This window comes from Triticum aestivum, chromosome 5B (genome assembly GCF_018294505.1).
Source record: "Triticum aestivum cultivar Chinese Spring chromosome 5B, IWGSC CS RefSeq v2.1, whole genome shotgun sequence".
In the NCBI taxonomy this organism is placed as follows: domain Eukaryota; kingdom Viridiplantae; phylum Streptophyta; class Magnoliopsida; order Poales; family Poaceae; genus Triticum; species Triticum aestivum.
Genome location: NC_057807.1, coordinates 426,485,168 through 426,501,359, shown reverse-complemented (window position 1 = coordinate 426,501,359; position 16,192 = coordinate 426,485,168). Strand labels below are relative to the sequence as shown.

The following is a 16,192-nucleotide window of genomic DNA, read 5'->3' as shown; positions in this document are numbered from 1 at the left end:
TATAACAGCATAGAACAAACAAAACTTATAGATACGTTGGAGACGTATCATCCCACTCATTTCGTCTTACTCCGGGTGAAAACTTGATCTTCGTGGCCGTGCCCTTCCTGAAGGCATCGTCTTGGAGTCCTCGGTCCGGCGTATCCGTCGCACATCTTCCCGGATGATCGCTCCTCGTGGTGGTCGTCTCCGTCGGCTCTAAGCGGATCTGTTTTTTTGCACATCTTATAGGTTCTTGCTAGTCGTTGAGGTTGTGTGTTGGTGCCTCGCATTCATGTATCTTGCCTTGGGTGTGTGTGGCGTGCATTTGTATCGGTTGCTTCGATGTATGTGATGGTTGCTTTATAATATAAAACGGGGGGAAACCATTTTTCGTTTAAAAGGTAGGTCACTCGTGATATCACCTTTAATAGTGCCCCAACATTTTTTGAACAAGGGTCTGGTGAAACGATCCAGGTCGGGTGCTTTGCCACTCGTCATTTGGTTGATGCCATTTCTCACATCCTTCTTGGTGAAGAGACCATTAAGGCCATGCAAGTCCTAGTTTTCAAAACCGAGTCTATCCTAATTGAGTCTCTTCATTCTAGAATTTACCTTTTTGGACATGGTCGGTGACTCAACCGAACCATATTGTGCTCAAGCAGATGAATGCGGCTCTTTCTCCTCAGTTTCCTCTCTAGGGGTTACCTACTAGTAACTGCATTGTACATTGATAACTAGTAACTACATTGCACGCTGATATCAGGTAGGCATTACTTTTTTCAAAAAAGAGGCAGGACATTAATCCCATAAATTACGATGCAAGCTATGACATTAAATGCGCGCTAAACTTATCGGGTGCTATGATATTAATTGCACGCTAAACATATCGGATGCTCTACAAAGGAGTAATCTAAATAATTGGATTGGCGGTATTTAATGGCATAGATTTGTTTTTGCCTATTGCACTATTGGCAATCAATATATCCCAAGATTATTTCAGGGGAAACATTAATGCCGAGATATGCCCGCGCCCATCACACGCCAGCATGGAAATACGACTTTCGGGCGCGCCTCATCCAAAAAGCGTCAGGCTGGTCATAGTGGGGAGTAACTTAGACTAGTAACATACATATGTTACTAGTCTATGTTACTACCTTCATAGTGGGTAGTGTCATAGGTGTGGTAACATAGTTGCCTTCATTTATTACTTTGTAGACTCATTATGCATTGGAAACCGCTATGTGATGGTAACATATTATGTTACTCTATTTGCCTCTCTCCTCATTAACTACTTGCCACATCATCATTTTTGCTTATGTGGCATCTATGTTACTACCTATGTTACTCCCACTATGACCAGCCTCAACGACCAAAGACATCCAAAACGCTCGGCTGACGACGCCTCCGTCCGTCACACCCGCGCGAGAACCAGGCTGTGGCTTCGTCAAATAGCGCCACCCACCAAAAAGCCCCAGTGACACGCGGGCCACCAATAGTGTGGGTGCCACATGTCATGGTCGCGTGTGTTTCTGGAGATGGTCGCGGCGGGCTGTGTCGAAAATTCCCTGACGTACCGTGTGGACACTTGTCCGCGCGTCTGACTTGCAACCACGTCAGTCAGGCTAGAGTCGTCGTCGCCATCTCATGTTGCTCTCCGATCTCCACGACAGAGAAAGGTCCTCCAAGTGGGGCCAGGGTGAAAATGACACTTCGCCCCTTGACGTCCTAATAAGGTCGTATACGCCCATTTTTTTACCCGCCGGAAATAGGGATGACATCGCTGTGTTGTGTTGACCTCATGCATCGCAGCACTGACGTGAACTGGGTCATAATGCCAATATAGAAACGGGAAACGCTTTGGGTCTACGGTCGTAGTACATCAGAAAAGATGATGCAAACTGCTGAACAGTCGCGTGGCAGGCAGATTCAAACCCAACAGTTCTTTTTTGTTTGATGAAAATAACGTGTCGATTCTGGCCTGTCGAAACCTGAGAGAACGATTTATCACATCTTACAACGTAGAAACCCTTGCCAAAATAAAAATCTTATAAATAATCAATAATGTATGCGATGTGTTCACAGCTTTTCAACGCGGTTAAAACCCAGCATTTCCCCGTTAACCCGGGGTGCAGACTGCAAAAGGCGCAACCAACCGCGTCCGCAGTTTCCCGCGATCCCTGTCCGAGCCTCCCGCCCGCATCGGACGGCCCACAAGCGACCGGCGCGCGCCGCCGCCGCCGCGCGAGCCCCCCTCGCGCTTACCCGCCGCCGGGAGGACAGAAAAGGAAGGGAGTGAAAAAAACAGCCGTTACTAGCGAGCGCGCCTGGCCGCCTCCACACCCCCGCCCCGCACCGCCCCGCCCGCCCTCACGTTTTCCATTCGCGCACCTCGCAGGCGCAGCCCACCCCCGCGCGCTCGCCTCGTTTCGGCGCAATCGGACGCCCCGCCGCGCCCGCATTCCGGAGCCTTCCGCGGCTGCCGTTACCGCTCGCGGACGGGGACAAAAGCGGGCGAGCGCGTGCCCCGACCCTATATCCCCGCGGGCGAGGCGCAGCAATTCGGCGTGCGGGTGCCTTGTTTCATTGTCCACTGCGTTCGGGTCCAGTGCGAGCGAGCGAGCGAGTGCGTGCGAGAGTGCTTCGGGCGGCGGCCGTAAGATCTGTGCGCGCGGGTGGAGGCGGGGGAGGAAGCGATGGCGTCGTTCGTGGCCGCGCTGGTGGCAATCGTGGTCGTGGCGCTGGTGGCGGTGATGCGGCGCGCGGCCGCGAGGAAGGAGGACGTGCGGCGGACGGCCTGGCTCGCGGCGGAGCAGGCCCAGTTCGCGGAGCGCGACGCGTACTACTACTACGATCACCACGCCGCGCCTCACTGGACGGCGCCGGACACGACTCAGTGGACGGCGCCGCAGGTGGCCTGGCCACCGGTCGAGCAGGTGGCGGCGTCGCGGCTGGCCTGGCCGGCGGTCGACCAGATGGCGGCACCGCCGGTGGCCTGGCCGGCGGTCGAGCAGATGGCGGCAACGCCGGTGGCCTGGCCGGCGGTCGAGCAGGTGGCGGCAACGCCGGTGGCCTGGCCGCCGGTCGAGAAGGTGGCGGCGCTGCCGGTGGCCTGGCCGCCGGCGGTGAAGGTGGCGGCGCCGGAGGTGGCCTGGCCGCCGGTCGATCAGGTGGCGGCGCCGCATGTGGCTTGGCCGCCGGTCGATCAGGTGGCGGCGCCGGAGGTGGCCTGGCCGCGGGACGAACATGTGGCCGCGCCGCGGCTCGAACAGGAGGCGGCGACGGAGCCTACGCTAGCGGCAGCGGCGGGGAAGAAGGGGCCGTGTGTGGTGTGCCGCAAGCCGACGACGTTCCGGTGCAAGCGCTGCAAGGGCGTCAAGTATTGGTAACGGCACTCCAGTCCCACTTTTATTTATTTATTTGTTTACTAGTATATGCAATTCATGTTCGATTATGCTGCGACAATGCGTATGTTGACTGGCATAAAAAAGAATCCGTTTTGGTTGGTCTTTCGGGGCACATTATGTGGCTTACACATACTGCCCGTTATGTGGAGAGTTTGTCATGATAGGCTAGTGGCTTACACACACTGCGCGTTATGTGGAGACAGTGTGTTTTCCCTGCTATTTGCTCAGGGAAGACGCCTGCATTGCCTGCATCATCTAACTAGAATTTTCACATGATCAACTTAGCTAGTCCCAGTTTATTCTGAGAGTGGGTGCTGCTTTCAGAATATGGCATAGAAGCCAGCATGTGGCGCGCTCACATTGGGTTCAATTGTTCAAATCATTGAGCCCATTTATGTACAGTTCAGTTTGACAGTTCACCAATTTTGTACAGTGATGACTAGTTACTCTGTTTTGTTGAAAACCAGATATACTGCCTTTTATGTCAATGCTGGCACTGATCAATGTTTTTAAATTATGGGATTGATTGCAATTATGAGTTCAACATTTTGTACAAAAAGTGTTTCAACCACATTTTTATCCAGCAGAGCATATGTATATAAAATGTAACATTGGTATCAAGTTAGTTTTGTGAGTCTATTTCTGTAGGTAGGTATTGTCCCATCTATTAGTTATGCGCATCCTTAAATTTTGCTTTTATCCATGTTTGATAATAATTTTTTGACGACCATCGCCAAGTATTTGACTACATTTATATCCTTATAAAAGCATCTTCAGAGTTGTCATACTGCATAAAGTGTTATTTCCATAACTTCCCTTTTATTGGTTGCAGTGCCGTCAAATGTCAGATAGCTCACTGGAGACAAGGCCACAAAGATGAATGCCATCCAGTAAGTGCTGATGCTAGAGAAGACACCACAATAGAAGCTTCTTCCACGAAAAAAATTGAACGCACTAGCTCAGATGAAGAAAGTGTGGTGACTGGAGTCGAGCAAGCAGTTGAAAGCAAGGAGATGCCCCTTGAGAAGGCGTCCAATACGTCAGAGGCTTCTCAACAAGATAGCAAAGAGTTCACATTTCCTCAGGTTACAGGACATGCTGAATCTGCTGACTGTTCGAGTTCTCCAACTTTTGGTAAACCGTGCAAAGTCGAGGGCGCTTCCGTTAGTGAAAATGGCTCTCACACTCAGATTCCGGTGGCGTGTGATCCATCTGAAAAGGCAGATGATCGTCCTGAATTCTCTGCTAAATCAGAGATCGGAGTTGTGGTGCCAGATGATTTGCCAACGAAAAGTTTGGTCAGGCAACAAACTGCTCCAACAATTGTGAGACATTACTCATCGGAATCGGTAAGTAAAACTGGATGACACATTTAATCGTTAACATATACTTTTGTATGCTGAACCTAATGGTTATCTAAATGTGTCAGACACTTTTTCCGTATGAACGCTTCGTTAAGCTCTACAACTCTGACAAGGTGGAATTGCGTCCTTTTGGTCTTTGTAACCTTGGGAACAGGTAAACAATTAACTGAACTGTATAACAACTATTTTGGAACTAAGTGTGCTGAACATTTATGTGTATCCTATAAGCTATCATTTTGAGATTGTTATAGCATGTTACTTTCAAAATTGTTTCCTTTAACGAGATAAGAGTCCAGTAGCAGTATCTGGGGATTCACAATTCAAACTCATGCCTAAAACTTATTGAAAATTAAACATATCAGGGCACTTTGGTTTATAGCGTAAACAATTTATTGAATCTGAGTTTAGCGCTTCAATGTTGTTGTTTTTGCCTAACCTTCTTTTATTTCTTTTTACAGTTGCTATGCAAATGTCGTGCTTCAGTGTTTGGCCTTTACCCGACCACTTACAGCATACTTCCTCGAGGGGCTTCATTCAAAAAACTGTAAGTTAATGCTAAACTCTTTCTTATGTTATTCAGCACATTCCCTTGAGTTACAGTATATTACTACTGTATTTTCTAGGTTCCCAAAAGGAATGGTGCTTTTTGTGCGAGTTTCAAAAACTCATTGTGGAGGGTAAGCAAGGACATTCTCCATTATCACCTACTGGAATACTCTCACATTTGTCTGACATCGGAAGTAGCTTTGGCCCGGGCGAAGAGGAAGACGCTCATGAGTTTCTCAGGTGAGATTTTTGATTCCTCATTCTCTTTGGTTAAAGTTCTATACCTCTCCCTGGCCAAAAATATTGTGTATGCATAAAATGGTAAACTTTGAAGCTGAAATGATAGATGGCAGAATCCAAAAAGTTCATGTATATAGCGATGGCTGGATCAAGTTATGATCGATAATGGGCTTATTTTCTCTTTGGATAATGTTGATAACAGTACACCTACTATTTCTCTCAAAAAAATTGTCGTGCACTCATGCTAAATAGGATGCGTGCGTGTGTGTGTGTGGGTAAACCATTTTCTACATAACTAGATGTATTGTTATTTTTGAATAATTGAATAACAGTACTGTAAATTCCGTTCTAATAACAGGGTAAACCATTTTCTGATATTTGGACTAGTGCTGATGTTGGTATTATTAGTGCTATGCTAGTTGATGTTTGTAGAGGTGGTTATTCAGTATTAGCATTAGCATTTAACCTATTACAAGCCATATATTCTCACCATAAGACTTTTCCATTGAACTGCACTAATGATAAGTTTAACAGGTACGCAATTGATACTATGCAATCTGCTAGCATGAAGGAAGCCAATGCAAATGGTGCCCATAAGTTAGCTGAAGAAACGACACTGATTCAGCTAATGTTCGTGGGCTATCTACGATCTAAGGTTTTCTACTTTTCTTCACAAATAGTACTCAACCTTTCCAATTCTATATTTTCTGAGTGCCACTGTTGCATATCTAGTGTAACAACATCTTGCATTTTTTTAAAGAGTTTAATATTCTTTCCTAGATAAAATGCACAAAGTGTGGGGTCAGTTCAGAACATTGCGAACGTATAATGGATCTTACTGTGGAAATAGATGGGGATATCAGTACTCTTGAAGAAGCACTTCATCGATTTACATCTTCAGAAGTCTTAGATGGCGATAACAGATACCATTGTACCAGGTTGGTACAGATCACTTCATGATGTGACTTTCTATATTTATTACATTGTTCGCATTTATCACTTTGCATCCCCAATGAAACTTTAGATTAATTGACAGTTATATTGTCGCAAGTTAGCAAATGTTAATAACACAAAGCTGTGATCGCTTGATCGGTTTATAGTAGCAATATAGCACTTTCGAGCTTTTAGCTAATTCACTAATTGTAGAGTTGAGGTTGACAATAAATGAGTGCATTTTCCTCCGGCCTAATCTTCTAGATTAATGGTACGTGACGGGCTGACCATGTTTTTTCTTCAAACACTATTGCATCTTAACTTATTTTATGTCATCAGATGCAAGTCATATGAACGTGGCAAAAAGAAGTTGACAATATCAGAAGCACCAAATATCCTGACTATTGCACTGAAAAGATATCAGGTATCATTAAGAATCTTAGGTTGTTTTCACCACAAAATCTTCATGGACTCAATGAATTGTCACATCAAATTATGCTAGGTTGCTATATTTTCTGTGTTGGCTTTGTATCTTGTTTACCAAATTTTCTTTGTTTTGTTTATGTTAATTAGAACCCTTTTTTCTTTTGACAGTCTGGTATGTTTGGCAAGATTAACAAGGCCATCAGGTTCCCGGAATACTTGAATTTGTCTAGCTACATGAGTACAACAGATGATTGTTCCCCTGTGTACAGGCTCTATGCGGTGGTTGTCCACCGTGATGTTATGAACTCATCCGTTTCTGGTCATTATATATGTTATGTCAAGGACTCACAGGGGAAATGGTACGAAATGGATGATAGCCAGGTAGTGTAACACCCTCATCTGCTTAGTGCACCCTTTTTGCATATTGAAAGATCAGCTGATTCATGTGTTGCTTATATCTGGATTTCGTTTTGAATAGTATAAAAGAGTAGCTCTCTTGTTGGAAACAGTTAGTAGATGATGATTTGTTTTCGTTTAAACAAAAAAGTGTCTAGCCCACAAACATATATTCATACCATAAGAATTATTATCCATGTACCCATGTCAATCAATCTTCTCTGCTAAACAGTCTTGAGCGTTGTCTACAGGTGAAACCTGTTTCTCTGAAAAATGTCCGGTCGGAGCGTGCGTATATGCTGCTTTATACAAGGTAGGTAGACCACTGTTATACCGTGTATCGCTTTCTGATATGTATTTTTCTATCCTAAATTATGTCACATTAAACACATCAGGTGTTCACCACGGGCTCCAAGGTCTTTAAGGAAATTGATTATTGCTCAAGGCCTATCACACACAAGAAAAGCTAGGCAGACAACAGATCCAGTATCAACTTGTTTGGAAGGCCGGAGCCATTTTAGCAGGCACCAAGGTACGCAATGGCAGTCATGCAGGGATCATGTAATGAATGGCCACACCTACAAGCTGGTTACGTCTGGTGGCTCATCAAATCCAGTATTAGAGCCCACAAGTACAAGCGAGGATTCTTCGCTGTTCAGCCATTCTGATGTAGGGTCAAGTGGCAATTTAAGCAGCGATAACACTGACAGCACAAAGAACCCAGGCAGCACGAAGGAGTGCACATTTGGAAGCTCGGATCAAATGCACCCAGTCAGTACAGTGGTGATGCCTGAGGAGCATTCGCGGCAGATGTCCAGCTTGAACCCTAGCTCTTCAACCCAATATGCTGATCAAGGTGAGGTTGACAGGCTGCACCAGCTCAACCTTCAGGCGAGCAAAGGGGTTTGGGATGAGGGTTGTGAGACCCCATCCTTCTTCTATGTTGACCAAGGTAAATACCCGGATAGTAGTAGTAGTAGTAGTGACAGTAGCAGCAGAAGTAGGCGTAGTATTAGCAGTAGCAGTAGCTGTAATTTAAAAGGACAGCGTAACCGTCGGATGGTAGGGGAGGTTGATCATGGCCCTGGAGAGGGCCAGGGGCATTTTAAGTAGCAGGCTGAATGGGCCAAGCATTTTTGTTGGTACAGAGGGCTTGGGCTGTAGATAAAGATCGAGCATTTATCCTGTATGAACATGCCATTGCAATTAATAGAAGGGCAGTTCATACAAGCAGCCGGGCCCGCGCTGCCGGTAGCTCTGCCGACGTGTCCTGCTGCTCCGCAGCGTTTCTTCCTCTCCGTCGTCTCCGCCCTTCGTGCTGCCGGCCTATCTGACCCCGCTGCTGTAGAACGTCTTGCATTGTAGATGATCCTATCGTGTAAGATCGCGCGAATCACTTCTAATTTTGTTTCAACTCCCTCCGTCCCATAATATAAAAGTGTTTTTGACACTTAAAAAGTGTCAAAAACACTTCCCATAATATAAAAGTGTTTTTGATACTTAAAAAGTGTCAAAAACACTTTTATATTATGGGACGAAAGGAGTAACTAAGAGTGGGAAAACAGTGTTATTTAACTTGCTCGGGATTTCACCGAAATTAATGATCTGACTCTGTATTGGGAGAAAGAAGACAAATCGAGAAAATGTGTTGCACTAGTCTTTTCTCTCTCACCCTGTACAGAGTTAGGTCTAAAAAGTTGGTGAAGTACTGAACATGTTGAGCAGTACTGTTTTCCCTCAAAAATTCTTCCTGAAAATATTTAACGCCAATTTGCATGACCTCACACCGTGAAAGTAGAAGCTAATGCTCGATTAATATTCCCCCAACGAGGACAGTTTCTCGGCTTCAGTCTCCAGAGTAGGAATGTAAGCCCAGCCCATCTTCTGTAGTATGTGTTCGGTCCAAGCTTTGCCGGCCTGTTCAGCCCGTGCTGAAGCAGGCCAGAGCCTTGTGAAGGAGGCTCGTTCTTTCATTCTGTTTATGACACGTCTATTCAAGTAGGTTGCCCTAAGAAAGTCTCTAGTAGTAGGTTAGGAATTTGCTTGGTTTTAGCGTTGGATTTTCAACAAAGCATTATGTCATATTCCTGCTTTTTCTGTGTGATATACAAACATATTTTTTCTGATCATATAGGCTCATATGGTCATGATATAGTGACTTGGTGAAAAATCATAACTACATGTTTCGGAAAATTATGAAAAAAACATGGATGTGAATAGATACATACATAAGTGAAATTCGGTAGGGAAATATGAAATATTTGATCTGAGTAAAAATAAATAAATAAGTTACAGTATACCATCCAAGCTACAGTAAGCTATAGAAACATATTGTAAGTGTCCACCACAAATGGTTCATCATTTCAACAAAAAAAATACGTGTATGTGTTGCTATCTATACTCTACATGCATTATCTTTTTCATTTTTTCTTTGCTGTGTTCCAAACATCATGGTCATATGATACTAGGATCTGTTTGTTATATCTCTAGGATATTGTTCCTTTTATTGTGTGATATGTCCTGTATGTACTTTAAACATTGTTAACAGGAATATATATGCCAAGGGATTTTTAGCAGAATAATATTATTTTATTGTAGAACATATCACACAATAAAAATCCCTTGGCATAACTATATGTCCTGTACTTTAAAAATTGTTAACATTGGAGTACATGCCAACTGCTACTAGTGCGTATTGTTAGCTGTTTTGTTTTCTCTCCTACTAGAAGGTGAAAGGTGGTATCAAACTTTAACAAGTTTATGCATGAACAACAATGAGTTAGTTGTACGGTACTGCTATCAGAGACGGAGAGAGTAGTTTATTATGGGTTAAACTTGCATCAGCACGCATGGCTATGTGTGTATGGGCGTAAAAACCCTACAGGACGGAGTGGTTGCCTGTTTACCTCATTTTACACTTACATATAATTCTTGTGTGGCAATTTCGGGTTAACAAAGCACAATGAAAGTGTAAGTGAGCTGATATGCATGTGTGTCTGCGTCATTATGGACTTGTCAATTAGCTTTTTTAGGTCACTAACTGTTGAAGATGGTACCAAAGCATTAAGTCTTGCATAGTCGCATGTGCTTGTGGCCTTGTAAGCGCCCACATTGTTGTGTGCTGCCTCTAAAGTTGCATCTAAGATTATGGAGACGGACACTATACACCGTAGATGTTTGTCTACAACCAAAATCGCTTGGCATCTTCTCCGGTCTAAGAGGGGCCCTCTAACAATTTTCTTTGACAAAAGTAACTCGGTGGCCTTATGCGTGCGTCTACACATAGAAACTAACAGTGAGGTTCGCTGATAAAAGAGACTATTTTATTATGTTGGTGTTCACATTAGAGGCTAGTCGAACTACACTCTATAGCCTTTTTGCGCTAAGCTTAGGGGTAGTAAGATGGGCCATGCTAAGAGCATCCATATTGTAATAATTTTTCAGCCTCTAAGGCTATCTCTAAACTCTTATAGGTTGCCTCCATACATTCAAATTTCATCATCGCCGCCTCTAAGCTTTGCGTCGCCACTAGCCTTAGGGCACCCATAATGTTTAGAGGCATCATTGTTGTCACATGAGGGTTTAACTGGTGCAATCGCCAACAAATCAATATGTATCTTTAAGTTTGGTAGGAGCTTATCACTAGAGAGTGTTTCCTAGTTTGTTAGTCATTTCCAAGTTTGTTAGGACCCTACCCTCAGGACCCAAGTCTTATATACTTGCTTTATAGTGCCCACCTCCTAGTCAGGTCAGGCAGAAAGAATCAATTACTCTCCCCCTCAACACTTCTTCCATTGCCTCATTTGTGTGACAACCCCTCTATGGCTGGAGTCGCAACACAGAGGTCCAAGGTTCCGCAAACGACTAGCAGAAACTTCTCGTGAATATATGGCCAGAAAGATGCCAAAGTGGACAACCTCTCTAGGACCGTGCACGACATCGATCAACAGACATGAAGACACAACTTGGCAACACTCAGACTGTAGAAGGGGAACGTCCTCCGAGTGGTTGTACCATTGGCAAAGATGACATTAGCCATCCACCGATTGACTGCTATTCTCCAACAACACGCAAAAGGCATATCGTTATGTCACTTCAAGATGGAATTCTCACCTACGATGGCGAGGTCGACCGGTTGTCCTGGCTAACATACCGCTCTCTCTTCTTCGTCGCGCAACATACATCGGAAGCTAAGAAGGTGGGCATTGCCTCCTTCCATCTGGTGAGCGATGTGGTATGGCTAGTACAAGGATGACTATGGCCCTCCGTCATGGCATTCGTCCACCGAGTTGGTTAACACCCAATTTTGTCCACCATCCAGCATCAACGCTCTCAATGAGCTCATCTCCCTCAAGTGCACGAGCATGGTGGCAGACTTAAACATGCAATTCAATGCCCTACTTGGTTGTGCCCCATGCCTACGAGCCGACAAACAGGTGATGATTTACACCACTAATATCCAAGAGACTCTCACACTCGATGTGCAGGTGTGGTGTCGGACTTCTCTCATGGAGGTGATGAGTTGGGCATGCATTTGTGAACGTCATGCAAATTGGGCACTACAAGCTTCAAACCCAGCCAAGAGAGCATCTAATGCTTCGCTTCAAGGCCATGGCATCCTCCCTGCTCCAAATCTCCTACCACCTGGAGGAGTGGTGGTCGCTTGAGCTAGGCGCCAACACCGTATAGTCTCAGGCGGAGATGGTAGCATGTCAATCCCAAGGCTTGTATTTCAATTGTGAAGACCGCTTTTCTCCTCGTCACCATTGCAAAAGTTGTATACCATGAAGGTTGATCCGTTCCTTGATGGAAACAATGCAACCGCCAATGCCTGATGTCCAGAAGCCATATCAATCTTCTCAACCCATGGTCGAGATGGCTCAAGGAGGGGAGAAATGTCACATGGGGTCTTAGCTGGTAGAATCTTATTTATAGAAATGTCACATAGGAAATCAATATGTATTTTCAGTTTGGTAGAATCTTATTTATAGAGACTGTTTCCAAGTTTGCTAGTCCTTTCCAAGTTTGTTTGGATCCTATCCTTAGGCCTCAAATCTTTTGTACAAGCTTTATAATGCCTACCTCCTAGTCAGATCAAACAATTAATAAATAATCAATTAGCACCCCCCCTCTCGATACATCTTCCGTTGCTCTCTCGAGTGACAACCCCTCCTTGGGTGGAGTCACACCACAGAGGTCCAAGGGTTCGGCGTAATATCCACTAGGTGAGAATTGACTCTATGCTAGCCCCACTTATTGCCTCTAAGATTTGTGAAAACACACACAGCCTCTTAGATGAACCCTACCAAATGGTAAAACAATGTACATCTCCAACCTTCTCGGGTAACTTAATCTAGACTTGACGGTTGGGGTCGCTTCCTCAGGGGCTGCCTCCAAGCTAAGTGGTGATGCTAATGTTCTTGGATTAGGGGTTGGAGCATGCCATTTATGGAGGCTGCCACTGAGAAGAGGGGGGGGGGGTTAGAATCAACAAGAACCACACACCGTGATGCTCTTAGAGGATGCCTCCAACAACTAAAGAAATGAAATTGTTCCACCATGGAAACAAGAGGAAGATAGAATAAAGGCCATGACAAGAACGGTTAGTGAGTAAATGTGGCACACCTTCTTTTAAAATTTTAGCGGGGTCCACCTTAGAGGCTGTCGGAGTTGCACACACTGCTGATTTTTTCCGTTTAGTTTGACGTGAAACGCGTGGCCTCACCTTTAGAAGTGGGCCTGCCTCTCTACGTTGTTGATGACATAATGCACTTTTCTTTAATTAGTACCATAATAATTCAAAGCATACCTTGAGTCACACTTGCACATAGTAACATTGTCCTCACCCATTACAACAGTTTTGAGTTAACCTTTTTACAGAATTAAAGGAAAATAATGTATGTGAGTTCTCACATATGTGGGTGTGAACCCTTGTTGGCCTCTTTGAGCCATTCAGAGTTAGAGTGTAGGTTAAGTTGATAGAAATTAGTTAACAAGTATGAATGATCAAAGATAGACGCTAAGCCCAAAGCCTTATATGTATGCACTAAGTGGTCTTTACCCCCTCTAGATTTCACCCAATTTTTTTTCTTCTCGATATAATTTAATGAGATGTTTACTCATAACATATGTAAATATGTATACTTACAATAAAACTAAGAATCAAACTTTATTTCATTAATAGACAATGTCATTGTCATTCACATTGATTTTCAGTGGAACAAGGATCATTTTGACTGTTTATGATATAAAGGTTGAAGGAAGTTAGCTAGTGGAAATTTGGAATTGAATATTGAGTTAAAAACCCAAAGAATATTAAAGCATAAGGATCTGCCTAAAATCTCCAGATTCAACCAAGTGGCCATCTTGGTAAGCTATTGGCAAACTGCAACCACTGAAAATCTCCAGATTTGAAAAAATATAAATTATATGCATGGATGTACAACATATGTTATAGTGCTTGTGCTTGTAAATATCTATAAGGAAACCTTATCATCTGTGAATTGTGTAAAAAATTGATATTGCCAGTTGCAATTAGGTGTAATTTTCAGGTTTCATAAATGGTTTCACCTCTTTGTATAAACTTTGCAGGTGCATGCACATCTATGATTTGCTTTGATTTTTTTAGACCTCTTTAAAATAACAACAGTTTTTCAAAGTTCATTGCATACACGGGTTCCACTTTTAGGGTCAGTGATTTTTCTTTGCCCTTTTTTTCATTATTATGTGCACTTACAGCAGCGTGGCTTAATTTAGATATACTGGAGTACATATATCAGATCCCTCTCCACATTAACCATTTTTTGCTACATATATCCATCCATTAGCACTGCCCGCTAATTAAGTGGCATTGTCTTATGGTGGTTTAATTGTCATAAGTAAAACTGTTATATTGTATGTATGAAGTATGCTTCTGTTGGTTTATTTGTCATAAGTAAAACTTTTTAATTGTATGCATGAAGTAGTATGAAGTATGCTTGTGTTGGTTTAATTGTCATAAGTAAAACTGTTTAATTGTATGTATGAAGTATGCTTCTGTTGGTTTAATTGTCATAAGTAAAACTGTTTAATTGTATGCATGGAGTATGAAGTATGCTTCTGTTGGTTTAATGGTCATGAGTAAAACTGTTTAACTGTATGTATGAAGTATGAAGTATGCTTCTGTTGGTTTAATTGTCATAAGTAAAATGGTTTATTTGTCTGGATGAAGTATGCTTCTGTTGGTCTAGTTGTCCTAAGTAAAATTGTTTAATTCTTTGTGTGAAGTATGCTTCGATGTATTATACATTCCAGAAATCAAACATTAAGTGTAGAGTATGCTCCAAGCTAATATATTGCAAAGAGTAGCTTTGTTTTCCAGTAGGGCAGGGAATAGTTTGTTGGTTTGTGTTATATGTCTCAAGCACATTTATAAATTATAGTGTTCATAGAGAAGTCTTCCTTGGATAAATTTGTAAGTTAATGTAGTTTTGAGAAGTACAGGATTGGCAGATTTTCTGCAAAGAGTAGTTCAGTTTCTCAAAAAAATAAGTTGCAAAGAGTAAAAAGGTTCTTTCTTTTCAAAGAAAAGGGAACAGTGTGGATGATTTGTGCTATATGTCGCAAGCAGTATATATATAATATAGTGTTTACAAAAAAATCTTTCCCAGGATAAATTTATAAGTTAACGTAGATAGTTTGGACAAATACTGGAGCAGTAGATCTCAATATATGTTGAGACACATCAATACTACCTGTTGGCTATTGTTTTGGCTGTCAAGTTGCTTTTGTCTATAGATACCACTTTTTTACCAGTCAGAGAAATTCCCACCCATTGCAAATATATATGTCTTGCTCAGGAACCCCACTCTAAGATCTCATGGTTCTGCACCCCTCTACTCAGTTGAATGATTAGCCCTATTATTATTTGTGTGCAGGTGGCCTGTATGGATGTCAGGACCCAGGATTTAGTGCCCATCCCATTTAGCCCAGAAGACAGGAGTGCAGATCTAACGTCTTGGGGTGGGAAGGTCATCGACGAACCATCAAGAGCTTCAAACAGGAGTTCTGTGAACTTCATTCAAGGACAACTCCATTTCGAAAGATCAAGCTTCTTCCATAACAGGACATCTCCATTTCTGATTGGTACTCCTCAACCCAAGTTTTTCGCTAGGTGGAGTAACCTGGAACTATATATGTATATAAGTTTTTTTGTTGTTGTTGTGAGAGAAACCTAACAAAGTAACAATAGTCTGGGGGTGTAAACTTGGCACCTAGCTACACCTGGTATAATGTTAAGAAGAACTTGACAACAATGCGCCATGCAAGACCAGCCTGTTGAGGTCAAGACTGGAGAGGCCGCTGTCGCTGCGCATGCAGGAACCGCGCACTTAAAGTTGTAGGCTTTGCATGCATAAATATGGCCAGGTCGCCTGTGCTGTGAGGCCTAGTGCTAGCTACGGCTGGCCGGCTCGGGTAGGTCTGCATGGAATGGCATGCATGGGCGCATACGAGATAGGCAGGCAGCTGGTGGGGGCACGGACCGGCGGTGCCTGGTGATATCTTATTTTAGTCCATCTCGATCTCGGAGCTTGTGTGTGGGGTGTGGTGGGGATACCGAAGAATCTGATCGTACTCGTCGGTCGCCGGTGGGCGCTGGGGCTGGGGGCCCGGCATCCATGATTCAGGTCCGGCGCCGGCGCCTGATATGGTCAGAGGCTGGCCGGGGATCGTTTTTTCTTCTTCTTTTTTTATCTGGAAGAACCGGTGAGGATGGTTGATTTTGCTGCATTTGGCCGGTGATGATGGCTCGTCTGGCCGTCGGTCGATCGCTCACGCCTCACGGCCCCGGGTGCCATACTGCCATGGTCGGCCGGCTGGGTCGCCATGATTTCTCGCCTTGCTCGTTGCTCCCTGGCGGCC

At 43.8% G+C, this 16,192-nt stretch overlaps 1 protein-coding gene across 2 annotated transcripts; it reads left to right on the top strand.

The window, feature by feature from the left end:
* The first annotated feature begins 2,169 nt into the window (after positions 1 to 2,169).
* LOC123116304 (ubiquitin carboxyl-terminal hydrolase 17) lies at positions 2,170 to 15,447 on the top strand. 2 transcript variants are annotated; one of them, XM_044537281.1, is made up of 12 exons: positions 2,170 to 3,364; positions 4,219 to 4,735; positions 4,816 to 4,904; positions 5,209 to 5,294; positions 5,374 to 5,536; positions 6,071 to 6,191; positions 6,317 to 6,474; positions 6,809 to 6,893; positions 7,064 to 7,276; positions 7,543 to 7,604; positions 7,687 to 8,243; positions 15,208 to 15,447. In XM_044537281.1, exons 1-12 carry the CDS (start codon positions 2,676 to 2,678, stop codon positions 15,255 to 15,257), a joined length of 2,790 nt encoding a protein of 929 aa, XP_044393216.1. In that variant the 5' UTR covers positions 2,170 to 2,675; the 3' UTR covers positions 15,258 to 15,447. The 2 variants fall into 2 exon arrangements, with proteins under 2 accessions (XP_044393216.1, XP_044393215.1); XM_044537280.1 differs by lacking the exon at positions 15,208 to 15,447 and having other exon boundaries at positions 7,687 to 8,579.
* Positions 15,448 to 16,192: the final 745 nt, after the last annotated feature.